General features: G+C 44.6%; 1 protein-coding gene across 2 annotated transcripts in view; it reads left to right on the forward strand.

The window, feature by feature from the left end:
• Positions 1-15,436, forward strand: part of LOC147624878 (uncharacterized) — a 54,915-nt gene extending 39,479 nt beyond the window's left edge. The window contains exon 6 of one of the 2 annotated variants that reach the window (XR_015268871.1): positions 14,501-14,631. Coding sequence is in view for 1 of the 2 variants with exons in the window: in XM_086818117.1 (XP_086674243.1) it covers positions 14,501-14,928 (428 nt within the window). In the remaining variant the exon portion in view is untranslated. Of the gene's footprint in view, positions 1-14,500 lie in introns of both variants that reach the window. The other variant, XM_086818117.1, reaches the window with a different exon arrangement.
• The last annotated feature ends 6,225 nt before the right edge of the window (positions 15,437-21,661 follow it).

The following is a 21,661-nucleotide window of genomic DNA, read 5'->3' on the forward strand; positions in this document are numbered from 1 at the left end:
GCTTTTTACTGCTTCATGAAATGGCTCCAGACCCAAGTGAAAAAACACAACGGGTGGTCGAACACTAAGTATCTGGATCTCCAGCCCAATCTGAATCAGACCATCCAAGAAGAGTCCATCCTTGGCCATAGAAGATGCCAAAGTCCAGAGTACCATGCAAGTACCGAAGAACTCTGGGAGCAGAAGAAAGCTCACGTAACCCAGAATCACGAACTGTCTGAAAATACCATCTAGACACAGATCTGCTTGAACTCGCTGGAGGAGGAGCAGAGTCATCGTCATGTGACTGAGAATCCATAGCTGGAGGTGTAACAGAAGCAAAGGGAGGGCGGAGGAAGAAGAAGCTCACCACCCCCCTCTGAAGATGGAGGAGTCTTGTCGAACACCACATCATGGCTCACAACAACTTTGCTGGCCTGCTGATCATATAGACGATATGCCTTGGACATAGTGCTGTATCCAAGAAAAGTCATGCACCGAGATTTCGAGGGAACGATGCTCCTCAGGCACATGTACACATGCCGAACAACCAAATACTCAGAAATGAACAACCAAGGGCTTCTCACCATGGAAAGCCTCATATGGAGTTTTATCTGGAAGAGCCGCAGTAGGAGACCTGTTCTGAATGTAGACATTAGTAGAAGCCGCCTCAGCCTAGAAACGTCGAGGTAACGAAGAATGCTCAAGCATAGCACGGGCCATCTCCATAATGGTCCTATTCTTCCTCTCTGCAACTCCATTTTGTGATGGAGTATATGCCGTAGTAAGCTGTCTCCGAATGCCATGAGCCTTGCAATATTGTTGAAACTCTTGGGATGTAAACTCACCCCCTCTGTCGATCTTGAGAGCCTTGACTGAGGAACCGGTCTCTTTTTCCACCTCAACCCTCCAATCACAAAAGTGCTGAAAAGCCTCATCCTTGGACTTCAGAAAGAAGACCCAAGTATATCCGGAGAAGTCATCCACCATCACGAGCATGTACAACGCCTTACTCAAAGACGCGGTACTCATAGGACCACATAAGTCTGCATGAACAAGAGCAAGTGATGTCGCAGATCTGTGTGTTGCCTCCTTCGGAAAGGCGGCTTGGTGTTGCTTCCCTTGTAAACAAGAGGAACAAACAGAAGATGGAGCCTTGATGGTCGGTAAACCCTCAACTAACCCATCCTTTGAATCTCGCTGTAGAAGCTGATAGCTCAAATGGCCAAACCAAGCATGCCAAAGAGTGGACGAAGAACTAGAAGAAAGCAAAGTGGTCAACTTGTACAAACCACTATCTTGGACTTCTCGAGCCAAGATGCTAACAGTCTCCTTATCACGAATGGTAATCTCATACCGAAAAAAGATCACCTCTGCACCTTGAGTTGTAAGAGCACTCATTGACAAAAGGTTAAATGCCAAATTTAGAATGTATAGAACGTCAGAGAAGTACCTCTTGTCCTTGGAGGAGCAGAAGATGGGGATGGTGCCATGTCCATGCACTGGCACGGAAGAAGAATCACCTAAAGTGATCTCGCCTGTTTGGCAGTGAAGTCCTCAAACCAATCTCGATGGGGTGTCATGTGAGCAATAGCACTGTTATCTACAATCCACGACCGCGACTAAGAAGTCACAAGAGCAAGTACACAACGAGTACTTGCTAATAGAAGAATACCATCATCCTTCTTGGTCTGAGACACCGCTGTAGAGGAAGAGTTCTTTGCTTCTTCATCCCGCTTCTTCTTGTGATATTGGGGCAATTCATGATCCTTCTTGCCACAATAATGACACTCAATGTCCTTGTTTCTAGAAGATCTGCTTTTGTCTTTGTCTTTATACTTGTCGTTATCCTTGGAGTTCTTGTCAGAATCCCCTTTCCCTTTGTTCTGTTGATTCTTTCCTTTATCTCGTGCAACCAAAGCTCCATTAGAACCACCAGAGGGGCCGGTCCGCTCCTCAAAGCGAGACTCAATCTGCATAATGGAGGGGAGAACTTCCTCCCAAGTAACTGGAATAGGACGAGGAGAAGAAACAAGAGACAGAAAATAAGCATCAAACCTCTCTGGAAGCTTGGAGAGAAGCCGAATAGCCATATCCTCTGTAGAGATATCCTTGCCACAAACAGCAAGCTCATCCGGAGATCTTTCGTCTTTGAGATGAAAGTAGATAAAGATGGAAAAGTAGAAACTGACAAGTTCATAAGCTGCTTTTCCAAAGCCAAAATCCATCCCGGAGACTTAATCTCATAAAGATCTGCAAATGCCTTCCAAACTTCATGTGCAACGTCTGCTGTACGCACATGAGAGAGAACAGAATCTTGACAATTCAACATTAGAAAAGAGAAAACACGACGATCATTTACTTGCCAAATATCAATCCCAGAGAAAATACCGGAAGCAAGGGTGGGAGGGGTGGCATGTTGGTAGGTGTAACAAGCCAATCCCAGAGATCCACGCCACGCAAGGCTGATTTCACCGTCACCTTCCACAAAGTGTAGTTGGAGCTATCCAACTTTGCAGACTCAGAGAACATATGAAGTGTAGTCGGGGCAGCTATCACAAGAGCTTGGGCTCAATCTTAGAAAAAATGCACAATCTCGGAAGGAGTGTCCACCACAGGTACTAGAAGCCACCAATCCTCAACTCAGAACACCAACAACTGCAAGAACCACCTGTAGGGAAGAAAACGCAGCAAAACAGATGCTGCAGCCCTGAAAAGTAGTAGCCGACAGGTGAGAAGGGGGTTCTCAGAGATCAAACTGGTGAAGGAAGACCTGAATCTGCAGTGGAGAGGCGCTGGAAGAAGCCAGCCGACCAGCAGCAGATCTGAGAAGAAAACGCAGATGTGAAGGTGCTGAAAACTGAGGCAGATCTGGGGCAAAAAAGTTAATGCTTACTGGGGCAGCAAATCAACGCTGAACTGGGAGCGATGATACATGAATGAGTGCACAAAGCGGTAGCAAACAAGCACTAGTGTGCTGAGAAAGAGTGCAAGAGAGAGAGAGAGATATGAAGCAACTATGCTGAATATACTGAAGTGATACAGTCCCAAGCAAGAGACATGAACAATCTCATAAGTGAGGGAAGCAAAAGGAAGACTAGGCTATGAGAACAGAGGGAGGCAAGCCCACCTATTTATAGTTAAGAAGGGCTGGCCGACTGCCTGAAACAGCCGATTGGACATGGGGCAAGTGGCCGATTGGGCATGAGGTACCTGACTTGGGAAAAATGCCAGAAAAATATACAAAAATAGGGTGGCCAACGCACAACCAAGGGCCATGAAAAGGGACCAAAAGGGGACTCCAATGATGAGCAGAATTTGGGGATGAATGGGTTAACCCACCCCCCCATCTGCCTCTCCAGAACATTCTCGACGCCCCCCTAGCAGCCCTTGACCCGAAGCGGAGGCAGCGGCGGGTTCCGTCTGTTGCTTGATTCACAGATTTTTTGAGCCGGTTGAGACGACCATTGCCGCCTCCCGGTGAGGGCTCTCCCGCCAGAGTTCCCAGGTGGGGCCCCCAGGATCTTGGGATAGGCTATATATTTTTAAGCATGCGTTTTGTTGATTGCTTTTGGCGTTTTTGAAAAGCGATCGCCTCTTTAAATAGGTGAAGGGTGGCACATGGAATAGGTGTGACAGTGGGCGCATCCCCTTGAGCTGGTCGTTGTGGAGGCTGCACGTGTGGAAGAGCAGGGCTGCTGTGCGCATGGGCTTCAGGCAGGGCTGCTGCGCGCATAGGCTACAGGCTGTTGCCCATAGGCTACAGGGTGCTGCTGCTGCGCATAGGCTGCAGGCTGCTGCACACAGGGAGGCCAAGCGGCTGCTGCGCGCATGGACTATAGGGTGCTGCGCACATGGGCTACATGGCACTGCTGTGCGCATGGGCTACATGGCACTGCTGCGCACATGGGCTACATGGCACTGCTGTGCACATGGGCTATAGTCAGCTACGGGCGCCGGGTGGGCTACAGCCAGTCAGGGCAGCCAGGTAGGTATCAGGTGAAGGCTCTCTACACCAGGTGGTTGCACGCATGGGCACGTATGGGCCTTGTCAACGGGCGCAAGGCGGGAGACTCTCTACAGCCAGTCGGGCAGCGAGAAGGGTTGCAGGCGGCCACAGAGACGCAAGGGCTGAATAGCACGCTTGACTCTATCTTTCTCTTGGAAGGAGGTGAGTTGAAGGAGGCACCGAGGGGCTATCAGCCAAGGGACTCAAATTTTGTTCAAGTAAAGAATACCGCAAGGGGCGCCACTGCGTTTTGGGGCCAATCGGTGTCCTTGTACTATTTGTAGGAGCACTGTTACATTTTCCAGGTGATGAAGTGTTTTATGGGCGAGTGTTTGTTTCACCGCCCGTCAGAATTCTGAAGGCCGGTTTCACCGGCTTTGCGACTAGTTGAGGCTTTCCAGTGGATCTGGAGGGGCACTCCAATTCGTTATCTCGGTTGCTAGGTTGGCATTGATATCTCTCCCGAGCAGCAGCTCGTCCCTCTTCGTCTGAGTATTCGGAAGAAGCTTTTATATTGGAGCTCGGCGAGGCTTTCCCTAGCAAGCAGAGTGGTGGTGGCAAACCATGTACTTAGCCACCATGTGGTACATCACTTCGTGCTGGGCCTTTTCTCGGGCATGTATTGGCTAGGTACAAAGATTGATCCGGAACTTCTTATGGGCCGTAAGTGATGGGAGCCCAGCTAGGGCCAAAGTGGCATGGAGAGTGATCATTCAGCCACGTTCTAGAGAGGGGCTAGGCCTCATCGACCCTGCTATCCATAGTCTTACCCTACTGGGTAAGCTGATTGTTAGAGGACTCCTTCCCGGCGGTGAGCCCTGGAAGGATTTCCTTCTGGCCCGGATTTCGGCCCTCACTCTGAGTCTTGGAGGCCCTTGGCCACAGAGTACCAGATGGATCTTCATAGAGATGTGTGCACGTGGTTGTAGCCTAGCTTTTGAGGACAGATTTGTAGCTAGTTTACTTCGTGCTTGGGATCATCTTAGGCCGACCCTGAGACAAATAGCTCCAGTTGCCTCAGAGGAGCGGCCTCGGCAGCCTTTGGTCTGGAACCCCTTGATATGTTTACCTAATGGCCACATGTTAGGGGCCCGATCGCATGTATCTTGGGGCGCCTTGAGCATGGGACTAGTCAGGTCTCTTGGAGATTGGATGGCACACAAGCAGGTACCCCAGGAGGTGCAGGAGAGAGGCCTGATAGGGATTTGGGGTAGCATCGACATTGACTTAGCTATCCCTCAGGAGTGGCTGACTCCTAATCTAGACTTGACCCCCTAGTGTGGCTAGGCGTGTTTACCAGATAGGACATCCTTGAGGCAGTCCACGGAGAGCAGATGAGGACAATGGTCTGCTCACTATTTCTATTGGATCCCATGGCAGATGTAACATGCAGCAGAAGTATTTGTAATTAAGGATCCTATCACACAAGTCTCACATCGCCTTTTGTATCCTGAGTTTCGCGAGTTTAGCAATCCACTTTTATGACTTCAAACCTTAAGAGATTTAGAGAGAGAGAGAGAGAGAGAGAGAGAGAGAGAGAGAGAGAGAGAGAGAAGCTGTACACCGTCACTATGGGTTGACATCATGCATGCAGTTGAGCCTTTTACTCCATTGCCTCGGCCATCTGCAAATCAGCCTTGGCTTGATTGGGCACTATGTAAATCTGGTGACTTGATATCACTCTCAGCTAACCAGGTCTATCATAAGCTTGTATCAGAGAAAGATTGGGTTTCAGCCAAGGCCAATAAGGTGTGGGGATTGCACAAGTCTAAATCATGGTGGCAGAAAACTCTTATGCGTGGTTGGCAGTCTAAGCTCCCTTACCAAGGTAAGGTTTTCATTTGGAGGATGTTGGTGGGAGGGTTACCTACACGGGATCAGCTGAGCCGTCGTAAAATTACACTGGCCTCTTGCTTCTTCTGCACAACATGCACTGAAACAGTTATGCATCTGTTCATGAGTTGTCCAGTGGCCCGTCAGATTTGGTCTTTTGTCTCTCGCGTTTGGGAGGCAGTAGAGAGGTCTACTGTTTCGGCTCATCAGTGGATATTTGGGATTTGTCCTCAAGTCATTACTTCAGACAGCCACCTTGTGATATTCCATTTCCTTAGATGGACAGGACTTTGGCATATTTGGACTACACGGAATGGGTTCATTTTTGATTCCTTGTCTGGAATACATGGGCACATTCTACGTATCCGCGGTTTGCTGCTTTGGCAGTTTTCTTCGCTTCTCTCAGCTCAGCTACTGGATGCAGATGTTATTTCGTTATGGTCTACGGCGGCTCGGCTGGCTCATCTTTGATCTTTTTATCTGGGATGCTTATTTGGCTAGGAGGCTTTCTTATTAGTGTACAGGTTTGCATGGTCATGATCCTTTAGAGGATCTTTTGTGGGGGTTTTGTTTGGGGCCATAGGTTCTGTGTGAGCCATGTGGCTGATGTACATTTTACATATAATATAAAACACCATTTCACGAAAAAAAAAAAGAAAAGAAACTGTACACCGTATGGGGTCCTGAATTACCCACTGAAGGGCCCCCTATCCTGTTACCGGAATAGTATTTGCTTTATTACTTTCAAGAGAATGACTTTGGACTGACGATAAGCCAAACGCAAGATCGCGGAGGACCAAGAGTCGGACAGAACTGTACACGGCTGTAAAAGCACCAATAATGACTGATCTCGAGCCTGTGCACTCTTTCCGATGGAATGAGGGAAGGCTACAAATCTGAGGCTGAGGTATGGATTGTTTTGGACTGTTCTAAGTTATGTATGAATGTATGCATACGTGTTACCTTCACCCAAGGGGCTGTAGCAAAGGCTGATGCTATGCAATGCTGAAAACTGGTTCAAGACTGAAAACACAAGGCTGAGGATGCTCTGTTGCTGGCCGGCTGATGGATGTGCTGAAAACGCAAGGGTGAGGGAACCCTGACGCTGGCCGGCTGTTGGATCTGCTACGTTTTGATGATATGCTCCTAGTATCCCAAAAGGCCACCCTCTCACAACTCACATTAGGTGCTGAAATAGTCAAGATGCCTATTTTATGAACCTCATGCATGATCATAATCCTGATAACACCATATCCAATAACATGAGGTATAAGTGATGCTGCAACTGAAATGCTTACACCCCCTTTGACCCCATCTTCCCAAGACCAATAAGTGTGGCCAGAAAGAATCTTACGAGGTTTACCACACTGGTGCCTATTCAATTTGTGCTCCTGCAAAACAATAGCACATCCAGAGTTTCACGTGTAATGGCAGGATGGATTTGGAAGATGTGCTTCCTACCGTAGGTGGGAAGCCCTGCGAGGCCATGTACATTCCATGAGACAATTGTCATGGTAAAGACGTGGTTTTGACCCCGGTCCTAAGCAAATGCTTAGCCAGTGTTTGTGCCCGCCTCTCATAATGTTGGAGGAGGGGACAATATTGGCAAAGCGCCCTTGTTGGTGACAAACCCGGCACTGGTGAGATCTACTTGCAATCTCTATACGTTGCTTCAACGGACAATCAGGTCCACAGTCCTCAATAAGCTCACCATCCCACGAGCAAGCACCATAACCCTAGGAATGTCGTCTGCTGATGACCACCTGGGTGATAGAGGTCAACAAGGCAATGATAGGGGGCATTTGTGTAGGACCAGCCCCAAAGATGACCCGATGGCCTCCAACATCGGACATTACGTGTGTGGAAGACTTGGGAATTTTAGTGTAAGAGGAAAGTGGTTCTGGTCTTCTTCAACAGGGTCGACATAGCTGGTGTATGTTAGGAAGTGCTTATATGTAGTGCTGCATGTGAACACATGAATTCCAAGAGAACTTTCGTCCTATGGGTTTTCCCCCCCTGGACTTTTAGTGTGAATGGACACCTAGACTAGGTTTACTAGTATCACTTGTACTTGTCACTTATAATATTACTCTCTCTCTCTCTCTCTCTCGTTTTTGCCCCCATTTATTGCATATTAGGGTCAAGCCTAACCCAATGGTGGTATTAGAGCCCAGATCTTATCCTACCTTGTAGGAGTCCAAATTTTAGGTACATCATACACTTGCGCAATGCCCATACCTGTCCGAACATCCATGGGCGTCGCTCGTACACCCTCACGGCATGGCGACTGTACCTATCATCTGTACTGTCCATACCGCCCGTAATGTCACGTCAGTAGTTGCAGAATATGTATGCGACTGAACTTGCACATATCTGCAAGTTTGGCACTTTTTGCAATTTCAGCACAAATTGGGGCATTCAACCTTCGAGGTAACTAAATTACTTTTCAGCTGTCAAATTGGGGCATTCAACCTTTCAGGTAGTAAGATTACTTTTCAGCTGTCAATTTCTCCCCCTACAAGACTTTTTTGCAATCAACTACTGTGAAAAGGTAGTTTGCAGTTGTGTGTGGCTCCCACGGGAAATTTGGTAAAACGAGAAGAGACATTGTGTGTGGTTGCCCGAATACATGAAGCAATGGCACAAAATGCAGGGGATGTATATGGGGTCTTCTCTCAAGAGAACAAGTTTGATGGTAGCAATTACTCCCTTTGGAGTTTTATGGTCATAAATTTATTAGTTTCCAAGGGTTGGGGTTTTGTTAACGGTGATGATGCCCGTCCCATAGATATTACACTTGCCACTCTTGGGTGAGGTGCTTAGGAGGCTCCAACACATGCTCTTGCCACTCAGGAATAGAGAAGATGGGATGCATGTGATGCCCCGGCCATGGCTTTGATCTCTCCGTCTCTTAAGAGATCAATATTCCATGCATCCGATCATGCAAGACTTGACAACATGCATAGGATGTTCTTGAAAGTATGTATCAAGAAAAGAATGAGGCTAGATTTTCACACCCCAAGAAAGAACTTGAGAACCTGGAGATGCATGAAGGAGATAGTATGGCCGATCATCTTATGAAGATCCAAGATCTTTGGGCACTGTTGCTTAATATTGATGAGGTCATTCGTGAAAAGGACTTGTATCCAGGACATTGTAGTCACTGCTAGTCCTACTTGAATTTCCACACTTTCGTTTTTTTTCCTTCCGAAGATCCTTCTATTAGTTATATGAAAAACCACCTAGTAGTCTGAAATACAAACACATATCCTCTAAAAAGAGGAAAAAACTCAATAGAGGATAGTGCCCTCCATGGCTGGCTGCTCTTGGAGGGAACTACCTCAAACGGGGGGCGTGGGGCGGGGGGAAAGCCAAACCGGTGGCTTGTAGTGGCAAGTGGGGTGTGTGGCACTGACCGAGAGGAAGGGACCCTGTTGCCATATGCGCAGGAAGGCCTCTCGACGTTTCCACATGCAGTACGAATCTCCTTGTAACTTCCCCCACTGGCCGTGGAGAATGGTGCCCTCAATTGATTTGCCACACCATGGCCGCCAAATGTGCCATGCTGCTATGCTGTTGATGATCTCCCATCTGTAACAAGTGCTTGGGGACGAGTACTATACTGGAGAGTTGGGTTGGGGATAGACTCTTATCCTACAATGTGTGAGCCTCAAGGCCTGGCCCATCAACTGTCTCCTCATAGTGGAGGGCAGGCCTTGACTTTGTAACCCATGCGACTGCCCCCAAGTGATGTTGCGGGAGGCAGCCCGAGAGGTGGTGAGTAGCGGAAGAATCCTCTGCCATAACTGCTGCACTTTGGGGCGGTCCCAAAGGCGAAGTCGTTGTCTGCGACTCCTGTGGGTGGCTGCATCTCATGCAATGGATTGGACGACCACCAATGGTCAGCCACGTGCCAACTGCTAAACTCCTGTGTGCCACTTGCCAAGGGAACAGAGTGACACTTCCAATAGTCATTGAGGACGCTAGGCAATTCAGCAATGCCTGTGGTCAAAGCCTAGTAAGCTTTGGTACCAATGTTACATGCATGTTTTGTAAAAGCGTTGATGACAATTGAGGCATGTGGTAATTTTAGATTTAGAAGAGAGATGGAGAGAGGAGAATTAGAGGAAGGTGTAGAGTAGAGAAGAGCACAAGCAACACCTGATTGGGTCCCAACTGCCCACTTAAGGGTTCCCACCATAGTTGCAATGAAACATTTCATTGGAATGAAACATGTTTCTTTCATGCTGCCTGGGAAAACCTATGTTTTTCAACGTTTTCTATACAGAGAGCACGTTTTTGGAAAAAAAACGTCTACAGGTGAGTGGAAACTGATTGAAGGAGCTCCTGCCTTGCACAAATCAGCCCTCTAGTTTACTATTTGTCATCATTCATGCATGATTGCATCTATCAGGCTTCAGCATGCTTTACTTTGTGTATTTCAGACTTTAGTTTACTTTTTTAGTATCAGCTCAGGATTCAAACTTTTTGTGATCACTTTGAGTGCCATTTTTGAGTTTTTAACATTATTGATGATGAAATCCAGATCTTGATTCTTGATGTTGCCTATTTATTTATGCCAATTGGTTAGTGACTCAGTTGGGTGCCCACCGTAATTGGGTCACCCAGATTCTTTAGTTTTAGCTTGTAAACATGCTTTAATGTGTAAATGATGCATGTTTAATATTGTTTTGCAGGGAAGGCAACATATTTTTAACATATTATAAACCTGTATATAAATTTTGAGGCCTGTACCCCCCCTTTTTGTATGAAACGTTTTTTAAACTTCTGGAAAATGAATGAAACGTTTATGAAACACGTTTCATGAAACGCCTGACAACTATGGTCCCCACCATTGCTAGTGTATTTGCTTGTATAGCTGCAATTTGTAATAAGTACAAAGATATGGGCTAAATCTGCCGAATGAATGGATTGACCCGAACCTTGTGTTTTCTCCTTTGAGAATCCACTTCTTGCCTTCCCTTTGGTTGCCCAGGAGCTGTTGATTCTGGCCGGCTGGACTACTCGATCCTTCTGTTAACCTCTCGTTAGCTTGACCTGACTAAAGGCTCTCCCTGCTGGCGTTAGCCTCTACTTGGATGCCTGTGAGTTGCTTGAAGACTCACAATGATTGGGCTAAAGATGTTTATGGAGACCCAACCCCACCCTTTCATAGGTGCTATTTGTGCTGGTTGGCAAGCCCTTTTTAGACCCAAAAAATAATTTTAAAAATGTCATTAAATATGTTCATACTGCACCCAATCTATGCCCCACCTATTGGTGCATGCCTTGGGCACTTCTGGGTGCATATTGGGCTATCAATAGGGTTGTCTACAGCCCATTTTGTGGCCTTCCCACTTTTCCTAGCCTCTTGGTTGTTGCTACTAGTACCTTTTCACTAGGGGTTGACACACAGTTGCCCTGCGTACTCTTGACTGGTGGTCCGAGCACCCAACTTCAGTCTAATGTGTGTGAAAATGGCATTTTTCCCAGCCCTAAAAAGGGGAATTTTCTGGGTTTTATTGGAGTTTTTTGTTTTTATTGGGTCTTGCTGCTGGCCGACAGCCCCTTTACTGGGCTGACCAGCAGCACACCACCACTGTGTATAGCATAGCCTCATCATTCAGCATCAGTACCACATCATTGACCACATCAGGTACCATATCATTGTATGCACGCTGCTGCTGCCGATGCCTGCACTGCATCAGATCTTCATCTACGCCATTCAGCAGCAGCAGTTCTCTTGCAGCACACCTTGGGACAGCAGCCCACCCTCTGCTACAGTAGAGCACATCAGTGTTTTACATCAGCTCACACCTTGGGACAGCAGCCCACTCTCTGCTACAGTACAGCACATCAGCGTTTTGTCATCAGTTCATATCTTGGAATGGCAGCCCACTCTCTGCTACAGCACATCTGCGTTTTTCTTCTACAGTTCACCTCGGTACAGCAGCCCTCTTTGCTCACCATCTCACATCATCGGGACGGCAGCCCTCTCTGCTTATCTTCATCGACACCACTTGGGACGGCAGCCCTCTCTGCTCCTCACCACCACTCAGGTATTGCAGCACCCTTATCACTAGAGCTTGCACCACTACATCACTCGGGATGGCAGCCCTCTTTGCTCTTCGTCACCCTTCAGGTACCGCAGCACCCTTGTCACCAGAGTCTGCATCACTTCACCTTCCGCTACCCACTACCACCTCGGAGTGCCTCTGCATCCACCGATGTGAGCCTTCGACACCGACCACCTCATAGAGTGCCTTTGCCTCACATCGATGCGAACCTTCGTCATCGACCGTGCCTCAGCTCCGACATCGTCTTTGCTTCTGCACCGGTCTTCTACTCAGAGTCTCCTCATGCACCCATTTCATGCTGTGTTGTTTTACTATGATCTCTCGTACATCTGGTCCTTTTGTCCTTTCACCCTCAAATAATGAGTGCCCGGACTTCCTTGAACATCACTACATCTTGCAAGTGGGTTGCATTTTGTGTGCGGGATTGACATGACTTAAAGCCTAGATGGCGCTTGGTGACTTTTCCGTGGACAAAATAGCTCACAACATGCACAATGCCCATCAAAAAGGTGACTTTGGTGTACTGGATGCTCCAAAATGTGGATGTAGCACCCTAGTACAACGGGTGCCCATGATCCAAGGACTTCACCTGCTGCCTGTGGGGTGAAGTTGCAGCCTGAGGCGTGTACTTGCTCCTTGGGTCCTATTTTCGGTGCTCGTCAACCCCAACTTCTTGTCCAGTGAACTGTACCAGCTCTAGTAGTCTTTTTTTCTATGAATTAGCATGAATATCTGTTGTTTGGGGCTCTTTTTGTTATGCTATGGAATGTCCAAAAGTGCTTCTACTGCGTGGCACTTAATTGGATGTTTAATGAAGTGATTTTCTGTGGAGAACCAGCTGTCTTCTCTATGGGTAGGTTGCCTGATGGATTCGACAAGCTCGAGGAAGAGCTTATGGAGAACCAGATTGCCTGACAACGGGCAGGTCACTTGTTTGTTTCAGTTAAGTCTGTGATCACTCTAAGTGGGCTGCTGGGTTTTTCAGCCACGTTCGTAGTTGGAGAAGCGAATCTCTTAAAGATTTCGTTATCAGCACAGTTTGCTCTTTGTATCTTTAAAGAATTGGGTTGCCTGGCTGGGGATTTGCTCAGGAACCCACAAAGCTTTGTAAAATATAAAGACTCTTTAGGTGATAAGATTCCAGAAGTGGGGCCATCCCGTTTTCAGCCCCACATGAGGTGTACAATGCATGGACACACAACACAACACAGATTAGTGTATCTCTTGCAGACGTTATTTTTACACCTGTGCATTTTGTGAATTCTATGTTGTTTGGTTATGAGGTTAATTAAGGCCTCCAGGAAGAGTGTGCACGGGACAATCATCTCTCTGGATTTTCACACTCTTGTGGAAATGGTTCTGAACCTGTGAGACGTTGATGCCAACTTAATGCATATGTCAAAGCAAGCTCAATCAAGAAAACCATTGTAGGGAGAGCCCATAACCCAAATGGGAATGGAGAAGATTGCCATCCATTCAAGGGGGACCATCTGGTCCATGAGAATGGCTTAGTCAATGGAGGCAATGGTGCCACACCATCAAATCGTGCACTAATGCTCCTCCTCAGCCAGAATCTGACCCAAGATCAGAGGGACTGATCTGAGCTGGCATCCCTTCCACCCCACCCTGGATGTCATAGATCTCTAAGCTCTATAGTAATGGGTTCTAGGTTTTAGATTTCAGGACTGCACCTGGCATATTGACCTTTCCTGTCTTGATGTAGTAGAGGAACCCTCGTGGCACTTATGGATTTGGAAGTACCATCCCCTGGCCTGCCTGCAGTGGGGCCCGCCGTAGACACGGTGCGCCAAGGGAATCTCCAAAGTTTCAGGACTGAAGAGACCAGTGTTTTATGAGAGGGCTGATTGCAGCATTGCATGTGAGAGCAGAGATGAGATAGTGGACAAGGTCTGCCAGGGGCATAGCGGGATGGTTGAATCAACCAAGTGCACATGTGCCACGCTCACATTTCTCTGTCCAGTTGATCTCACCGACCCTTTCTCCAGGTCGTGTTATGTCATGTGGCTCACTTATGAAGTGGTATTGACCAGAACATAGACAATTGTAGGGAGGTCCATGTCTTACTGAATAGATTTAGAGTAGTTCATGCAACAAACGGCTCCTACCAGGGGCAACATTTGGTGGGACAGTTTTTTCCTTGAGGATTTTTCTGAACATTATTTAGAGCAGCAGAACCCTGTAAAGTTGCTGATCTCGTTTAAGCTTGAAGGCGCATAAATAGTACTATCAAATAGTTTTGAGACCAGGCTAGCATTCAGCCTTGAGAGAATAGAGCTTCTGACTGTTGAAACTGTGACCGCCCACCTACTTGCCACTGATTGTCAAGTCAGTAGGACTTACACATCCGTGAGAAGCATTCTACTGTTTCATCTGGCAGAAGGAATGGGCTTTATCTTTTATAAAAATATTTAGTGGAATGAATTTTGTGTTTGTGCCTTTCTTTTCTATTCAAGGTGAGCCTTACATTATGCATGCGTGCTTGCTTGGTCTTTCCTTTCTACTCAAGTTGAGCCTTTCTGTTGGTGACATGGTTGCTGAAGGTTCTTAACAAGGTTTGGTGTGATTGTTTGTGGATGTCAAGGTTGGCTTCTACACTTGGAAGACGTGGATTTTCAAGCGATTGTTGATGGTTATAGTTCTCAGACTGGTAAGGACAAAAGGACTAAGGACGAGGACGACCTTGAGGTTGGAGGCTTTGTTGATCGTTCTTCTTCAAGGGATGCCTTTTGCCAGACTGAAGCTGAAGCTCTTTTTTTCCTGGACACTACTGGGGAGGAAGAACGCAAAGGTTCTGGTCAAGGTTACATGAGCCCTACTTCCTCTATCAAACAGGGCAGGAAATCTAGAAAAAGGAAAGAAAGACACGTTCTTTTTCACAGGCACGGACATCTGACAGGTAAAAACGAAGATGAAAAATCGAACGATTCATCCTCAGATAGCATGATAAATGATATGAACACATCCAAAGTAAAGAGAAGGCATCAAGGAGGTGACACTTCAGCGTTGTAATCCATGATAGGACTGCAAACCCTAGTGCCAAGAAAGCATTTGTCATGAAGTGTTTAGTCAAAGCATGATCAATCGGTTGCAATGTCTGCAGCATGTAGCAAGATTGGCGCCTTTTGAGTATAGTGTAGCCTGATTGAAGTTCAGTTCAGCTAACATAGAAAAGCCATATAATCATGTTAAGGGAATTATGTAGGCCCTGGTAAGAAGTGATGGTTTGTTTATGCAGCCTATATAAGCGAACCATGGGCTGTAATAACTCAATGGTGACTCCCATCATTATATGAGGCATGCTAGATAACCCCTTCTGTCATCTTGATTCTCCATGTTGCCAGTCAATGTTTCTTTTGAGGGAAGGATTGTACTACAAGGCGTAAAAACACATCGAGAGGTGCGAAGAGGTTGAAACCAGTCTTTGAACATATTAACTTCGATTGACACTTGTTTCTTTTAAGCTTTGAATGGCCTAAACCATCTTGATTCTTGAAGCAAAATTTGCTCCTTTTGGGCACATTGTCAGAAATTTCATGAATTTGTCATTCTATGATGTGAGCTACACTCTTGACATTCTGCCCTCTCTATGCCACCATGCAACGAGTCATTTAGTACCATTCACTGATTTTCAGCAAGCATTTAATATAAAATCCTTCGCTCTTTGTTGTGCCCTCGTTTGCTACATTATATGATCGCACTTGATCCTTTCTTCTTTATTGCATCACATCATGCGTCTGTGTTCCCCGTGTTTTACAAATGGGTCCGTTTGTGCTCTCATCATGCGCAAATCAGGTAGAGCTTGATTGCTTTTCGATCTCAACGGTTAATGGAGATACACATAAGCCTATACAAAGGTCTCTATCTAATGGAATAATACGAGTTTTTTTGCTAAATCCTTTATCTCGTCATTATGTCATAGTTTTTTTATTTGCCTTAATCATATTCTTGCATTTCTTATTATGCCAAAATGTTGATATTAAGCTATTTCTGCACACCCTAATCCTCTCTAGGCATAAATTCAAGTGGTTAGTGCAAAAGATTAAATTGATCGAAAACATTGAGATGTAGGTTGTTTTAGAAAACTTGAGTGATGAAAGCATGGACAGAGAGCATTGTTTATTTTGGGATCACATACGATGGATATCTGGCCACAAGTATATGGTGGAAAGTTGTATAGCACCTCTCTATAGAACATGCCCTTTCTTTGATACACAATTGGTTAAAGTTATGTGGTGTTGATTACAGAAGACTAGTTACACAAAATGGGTAATATGAGAGAACACATTTGAACACAATAGAGAGGCAATGCCAACATTAAAGGTAATAACAATAAAGGACAATAAATTTGAATATAATAGAGGGGAACAAATGACATTTGTAGTTTACTTCATCATGATAACTTTTTATCTTAAGAATGTGTTGTCCAATGCTAATGGGCTACTTGTTTGTAAAGTAGTGTTGCAAAACTTCATTCTTTAGGTATCATAACAAGGCATTTATTCCGGCTTAAGTTTTTTAAGACAAGGCTGGAACATATAAAGTAGCCTTGTCATGCACTTAATGTCAAACAGGGGACTTAGTATACATAGTTGCTTAAGACTAGTAGTAATAGAGGCCAGAAAATTTTTAAGTTTGGCAGGCCTTAGGTGAAAACTAGTCATTTGTGTAAAACACATTTTTGACAATAAGCAATACACAGTAATTTTCTCGCAATATTTTTCTTGTGAGCTCTCCTTCCCTCTTCTTGCTTACTTGCATGCTATTAGATTCTTACATGCTTGATGGGTGGTTGTTTGAATAGGTGTGATTATAGGTTTCCCTCTTCTATTAGTTTCTTGTTTTTCCCCCTTTTGTGAAGGACGGTCTCGTATTGTCTCCATCTCGGTATTGAGAGCTCTCTCTTCATCCCTTTGGTAAGGAGCATTCTGGGGTGACAACGGAGTAAGGATGTGATGGATGAGCTAGTGTACCCACATTGGGAAGTTGTATTTGTGGCTCGAAGGCAAAGATATAATGACACATACTTCAACAAGGCTAATGTAAGCTCTTGACTTAAACATAATTTGGCACCACTACCAACTAGACTAGGACTTAGCTCTGTTCTTTAGTCCATTCTAAGCTATTGGGATCACTCAAAATTGCTTGGTATTGATTAGGGGGTCACACTTGGAAAAACATACGGATTTAAAGCCTTAGATGCGCTCCTTAGTTAGAATTCCACTATGAAAAAATTAGCCAAATATTATCTTGACAATTATGATTAGGAGTGAAATCCACTCCGAAAACATGAACATTGAGCTCCATTAGGTTGAATTAGAGTGGGATTTTTGATTCATGCATTTCATAAATTTTCATGCATTGTTGGAATTGGTATATTAGAAGCATGTTCAACCATAAAATAGTAATAAAAAATACTTAAATAGTTATATAATAACTATTATCTAGGATTAAGATAATTAATCACACCCCATCAAGTCTCAAAAATCTCAAGGATCATAAAAAACTAGATCAAATCAACTCCTGGCACAAGGGACGTGAGCCCACAACTCCGCAAAAAAGACTTGAGTTTGGATACGTGAGCCGTAAGTCTGGACATAGAGCTGTGAGCCTGGACACGAGATGTGAGTCTAGAGGTAGGTGTACCTAATATAGTATGTACTAATTATTATTGCCATAAAGACTCGTACGGACACACCTACCCATATCTTTGGCATATTTTCTTACATACAATTTATACTAGCTATAAATTCCAAGGAAAATTCTTTTCCTTCGCAATTATATGAAAGTTAAGTATACTTCTTACCTAATAATTATACACCACCGTGCCCCATGTAGGCTCATTTGATATAAGGGAAGTACGTGAGCGGAGTTCATATAAGAAGATGTGAGCTTACACACATGAGTCTAGAGACATGAACCTGCAAACATAAACCTAGACACATAAGCCTAGAGACATGAGTCTAGAGGTGTAAACCTGCTTACATGGTCTGAACATGTGAGCCTAGAGACTTGAGTCTAGAGGCATGAACTTGGATACGTGAGCTTAGAGACATGAACTTGGATACGTGAGCCTAAAGACGTGAACCTACCTAGAAAAGGGAAGCAAATATATCCCTAGTTTGCAAGATGAGGACATCTCGAATTTTTAAGTGGGGGAGAATGTAAGATCCCTCTTACTATGAAGAAAATTTTCTTCATAGTAGGATCGTTGTTAGTATGAAGAAAATTTTAATTGATAATGGAAAAAATATTCAATATTTTATGAAAATCTATAAATAAATAAAAATAAATCCTTTTTCATATAAATTTTTAAGGGTGGATGTGCAAAAATAAAGCGAAGACCCTGGGTGCACATGTGCACACATTGTAAATTAAATTAGATCAAAAGGGTAAAACGATAAATACTAAATAGGAAAAAAGAAAATAAATAATTAATTCAAGTGCAAAGATTAATTAAAATATTAGAGAGAAAGCTGGATTTTAGAGAGAGGACTATATTCTAGAGAGAGAAATCTCCTCATATTTGTTGAAATTTGAGTTGTATTTATATTTACATAAACAAGGAAGGAAATATGAGTTAAGGCTTAGTGTTCAGAGGTATAGATTGGAAGGAAAGAAGAATTTAAAGAGACATTTATGCAAATCTAGAGAGAGAATAGTAGGATAGTGAAGATTCTTATTTGATCCTATGAACTCAAGCTATTCTAAGAGCTGGATATAATTTTGCAAAGGTCAATTGGGGTGTGAAGTACATAACATTTAGTTAAAAGTGGTAAGACAATTGACCAAATCTCTCTGGCTGACCATACTTTATATTATAGAATCCCAGAATTGGGTAAGTAATTTGGTTACTTAGGTGAGGGTAGATGCCAAACTCGTGAATGGGTTTCATGAAATGGATCCCAAATTAACTGAATTCAATTGAAGTCTCAAAGCCGGAAGAGAATACCATGCCAAGAATGTTGTACGATGCATTGGTATTCTATTATATATTCATTGTCTTTTTAATTATTTTATGAAATGATTGTATTATTCGAATTGATCAGTGGTACGAGGTAAGCCTCATGCTGGTGAATGTGGAGGCTATGGAGGTATCGTACAACTTGTTCTCCCATGTGAGCTACACCTAAGAAGTGGCTCATGAGACGAGACCTTGAACCCTCATCAATGGTCGACCATGGCCGGTATGTCTAGGGGAGGGATGAGGTAGGCGGTCTCTGTAGAAAAGGTGGGGAGTGTCATGGGGAATCGATCCTCCATGGTGTCATCATGGTGGGAGGTGAATCTAGCCATAGCCAAGGAAGTGGTATGATCGTGGCCAACCCTCATCAACGGTCGACCATGAGCTTCCGATATGTCTAGGGGAGGGATGAGGTAGGCAGTCTCTGTAGAAAAGGTGGGGAGTGTCATGGGGAATCGATCCTCCATGGCGTCATCATGGTGGGAGGTGAATCTAGCCATAGGAAAGGAAGTGGTATGATCGTGGCCAACCCTTCACTCTTGACGAGCCTCAAAGATGACGGGCTCCTAGGTACTGGTGAAGCTAAGTATTGTGACGAGGAAGATGTGACTATGGTGGGCCATTGGTGGTAACCAATGATCAAATCCATGGCGAGCTGATTGTGGTTTTACTGAGGGTTGATGAGAGGAGACTATGGTGGGCTAGCCATAGTTACCGAGGGATTAGGAGAAGGATAAATTATTTTGTTTTTAAAAGATATTTTATGTAATTAGGATGATTTATAATACTTTGTATGGACTGTTTTCTTTATTCACAGGCTAGTATCATGTGTGTGAGTATCATGTGTGTGAGTAAAGATTTCAGTTTATGAAGGTGTGTCTGTTTGTAATCAGGATGATTTATAATACTTCGTATGGACTGTTTTCTTTATTCACAAGCTGGTATCATGTGTGTGAGTAAACATTTCATTTTATGAAGGTGTGTCTGTTTTCTATTGCCTGTCAAAGTGATGGCTTGGGTGAGAAATCCCTTGTACTTAGGCATAAGCCACTCTTAAATTTGAATTGGATCCTACTATATGGTTTGGCAGTGGTGGCTAACCCATGGGCCGGATGAGGTTGGGCATGGCTATTGGATCTAATGAATGTATTTTGGAAAGGGGATTGAGGGATAGATCAGATTTACTAAGTTTGAGGATACTTTAGACTTGATGGTACTTTAATAGAAAGTCATGGAGTATTCCTCCTTGATTTTTTTAGATGTGGTTACTTGTTTGTTGAGCCTTGGAGAAAGCCCTAGGATTGGTGACAATCCAAAGGAACCCCCCTTTTTGCTTGGACAAGGTATTTCCTAGTCAAGTGTGTAAAGATATTGGGATAATCTTTGCCTATGATATCGTAGGGAGAAGACCCACATGAGTTACTCTACTTGCTTAAGAATATCTTCAGCTCGATTTTGTATATAAATAGGGGGTAGGGTCCTCACCCAAGTGAAGAAGTTAGTCCCACTCACTCACTAATCACGAGTAAAATATTGACTTTGAGAGCCTATTAGGTACATTCTTGAATGGGGGGGCACTAGTAAGAGGATGGAGGGAAACCTTGCTCTGCTTGGCCACCATCGGGCCACTTATTTTACTGGGAGGTGGTCATGGGTGGGGCATACTTCCGGAGAGTGATGAACTTAGAGTAGTTAAATTGAGTTGCTTGAGGCTAAAGAACTCATTCATTTTAATAGATTCATGAGATGGGGGGATATACCGCTCCTTCACAGCTTTTTTGATGTCATCCTAGGTTTGGGAGTGTTCGGTGACTCCCTTATCGCAGCACCATTTCTTCCACTAGAGTTTAGCATCCCCATCGAGGCAAAACCGTACAAGCATGGATTGGTTCGCAGCTCCAATACCAACAGCTGAGAAGTAATCATCCATTGCTTCAATCCATACTTCGGCATCCTTCTCAATTTTCAAACCTTCCCCTTAAAGTAGGGAGGTTGCATCTGTTTGAGTAGGAGCTTCTTCTCCTGGGTATCTGTGTATATCGCATTGGGGGAGAGAAGGTTGATCGTCCCTAGCCATCATTGCAAGATTAAATTTAGGAACACGAGATTTATACTTTACACCACTCATGATTTAAAAGTAAAACCTTGAAATCACCTTATTTTTCAATTCAAATACTTAACAAGGACAAGATTGATTACAAGGATTTGAGACTAATGTATTTAGTCTTATTCATCATAAAAGAGACTCCTAGGCTAAACTAAGGCATAAGACTCGAGCAGTCCACGTAGGTGAAATATGGAGGTTCTGCCGTGGTTTCTAGGATACAGAAAACTGATGATAAGGGAGGTAGACTCTGGATTGTATTGTGTTCCATAACACCTACTTTGTCTCAACGGGTAGGACTTGTATCACTTGGCTGTATACCTAGCGTTTCTGTGGTATATTGATCCCCTCTATGGTCACATAGCTATATGGTCTGGGACTACCCAATGAGCCAGAATAAGTGGACCATCTTTAGCTTCTCGATCCAACGAAGTTGCTTTAAATCGATGGTGAGGTTCCCAATTTGGTCTCCTCGAATGATGTACCTCGGCCCACGATTCCAAAAGTGATCTCTACCCCACCCTGTTTGAATACGAGAGGGGTGAGGGAGGAACAACTTTTTGAGTATCTGTATCATCGTGTCGCGAAATTTGAAATTCGAAGAGCAACAAGCTGTATGGAAGACATATTGGAAGACTAGGAATCTGGAGTAAGCGTCTTCCTCTTCCTACAATCAT

This window comes from Cibotium barometz, chromosome 24 (assembly GCF_041138505.1).
Source record: "Cibotium barometz isolate CiBa-2024 chromosome 24, ASM4113850v1, whole genome shotgun sequence".
Classification (NCBI taxonomy): Eukaryota; Viridiplantae; Streptophyta; class Polypodiopsida; order Cyatheales; family Cibotiaceae; genus Cibotium; species Cibotium barometz.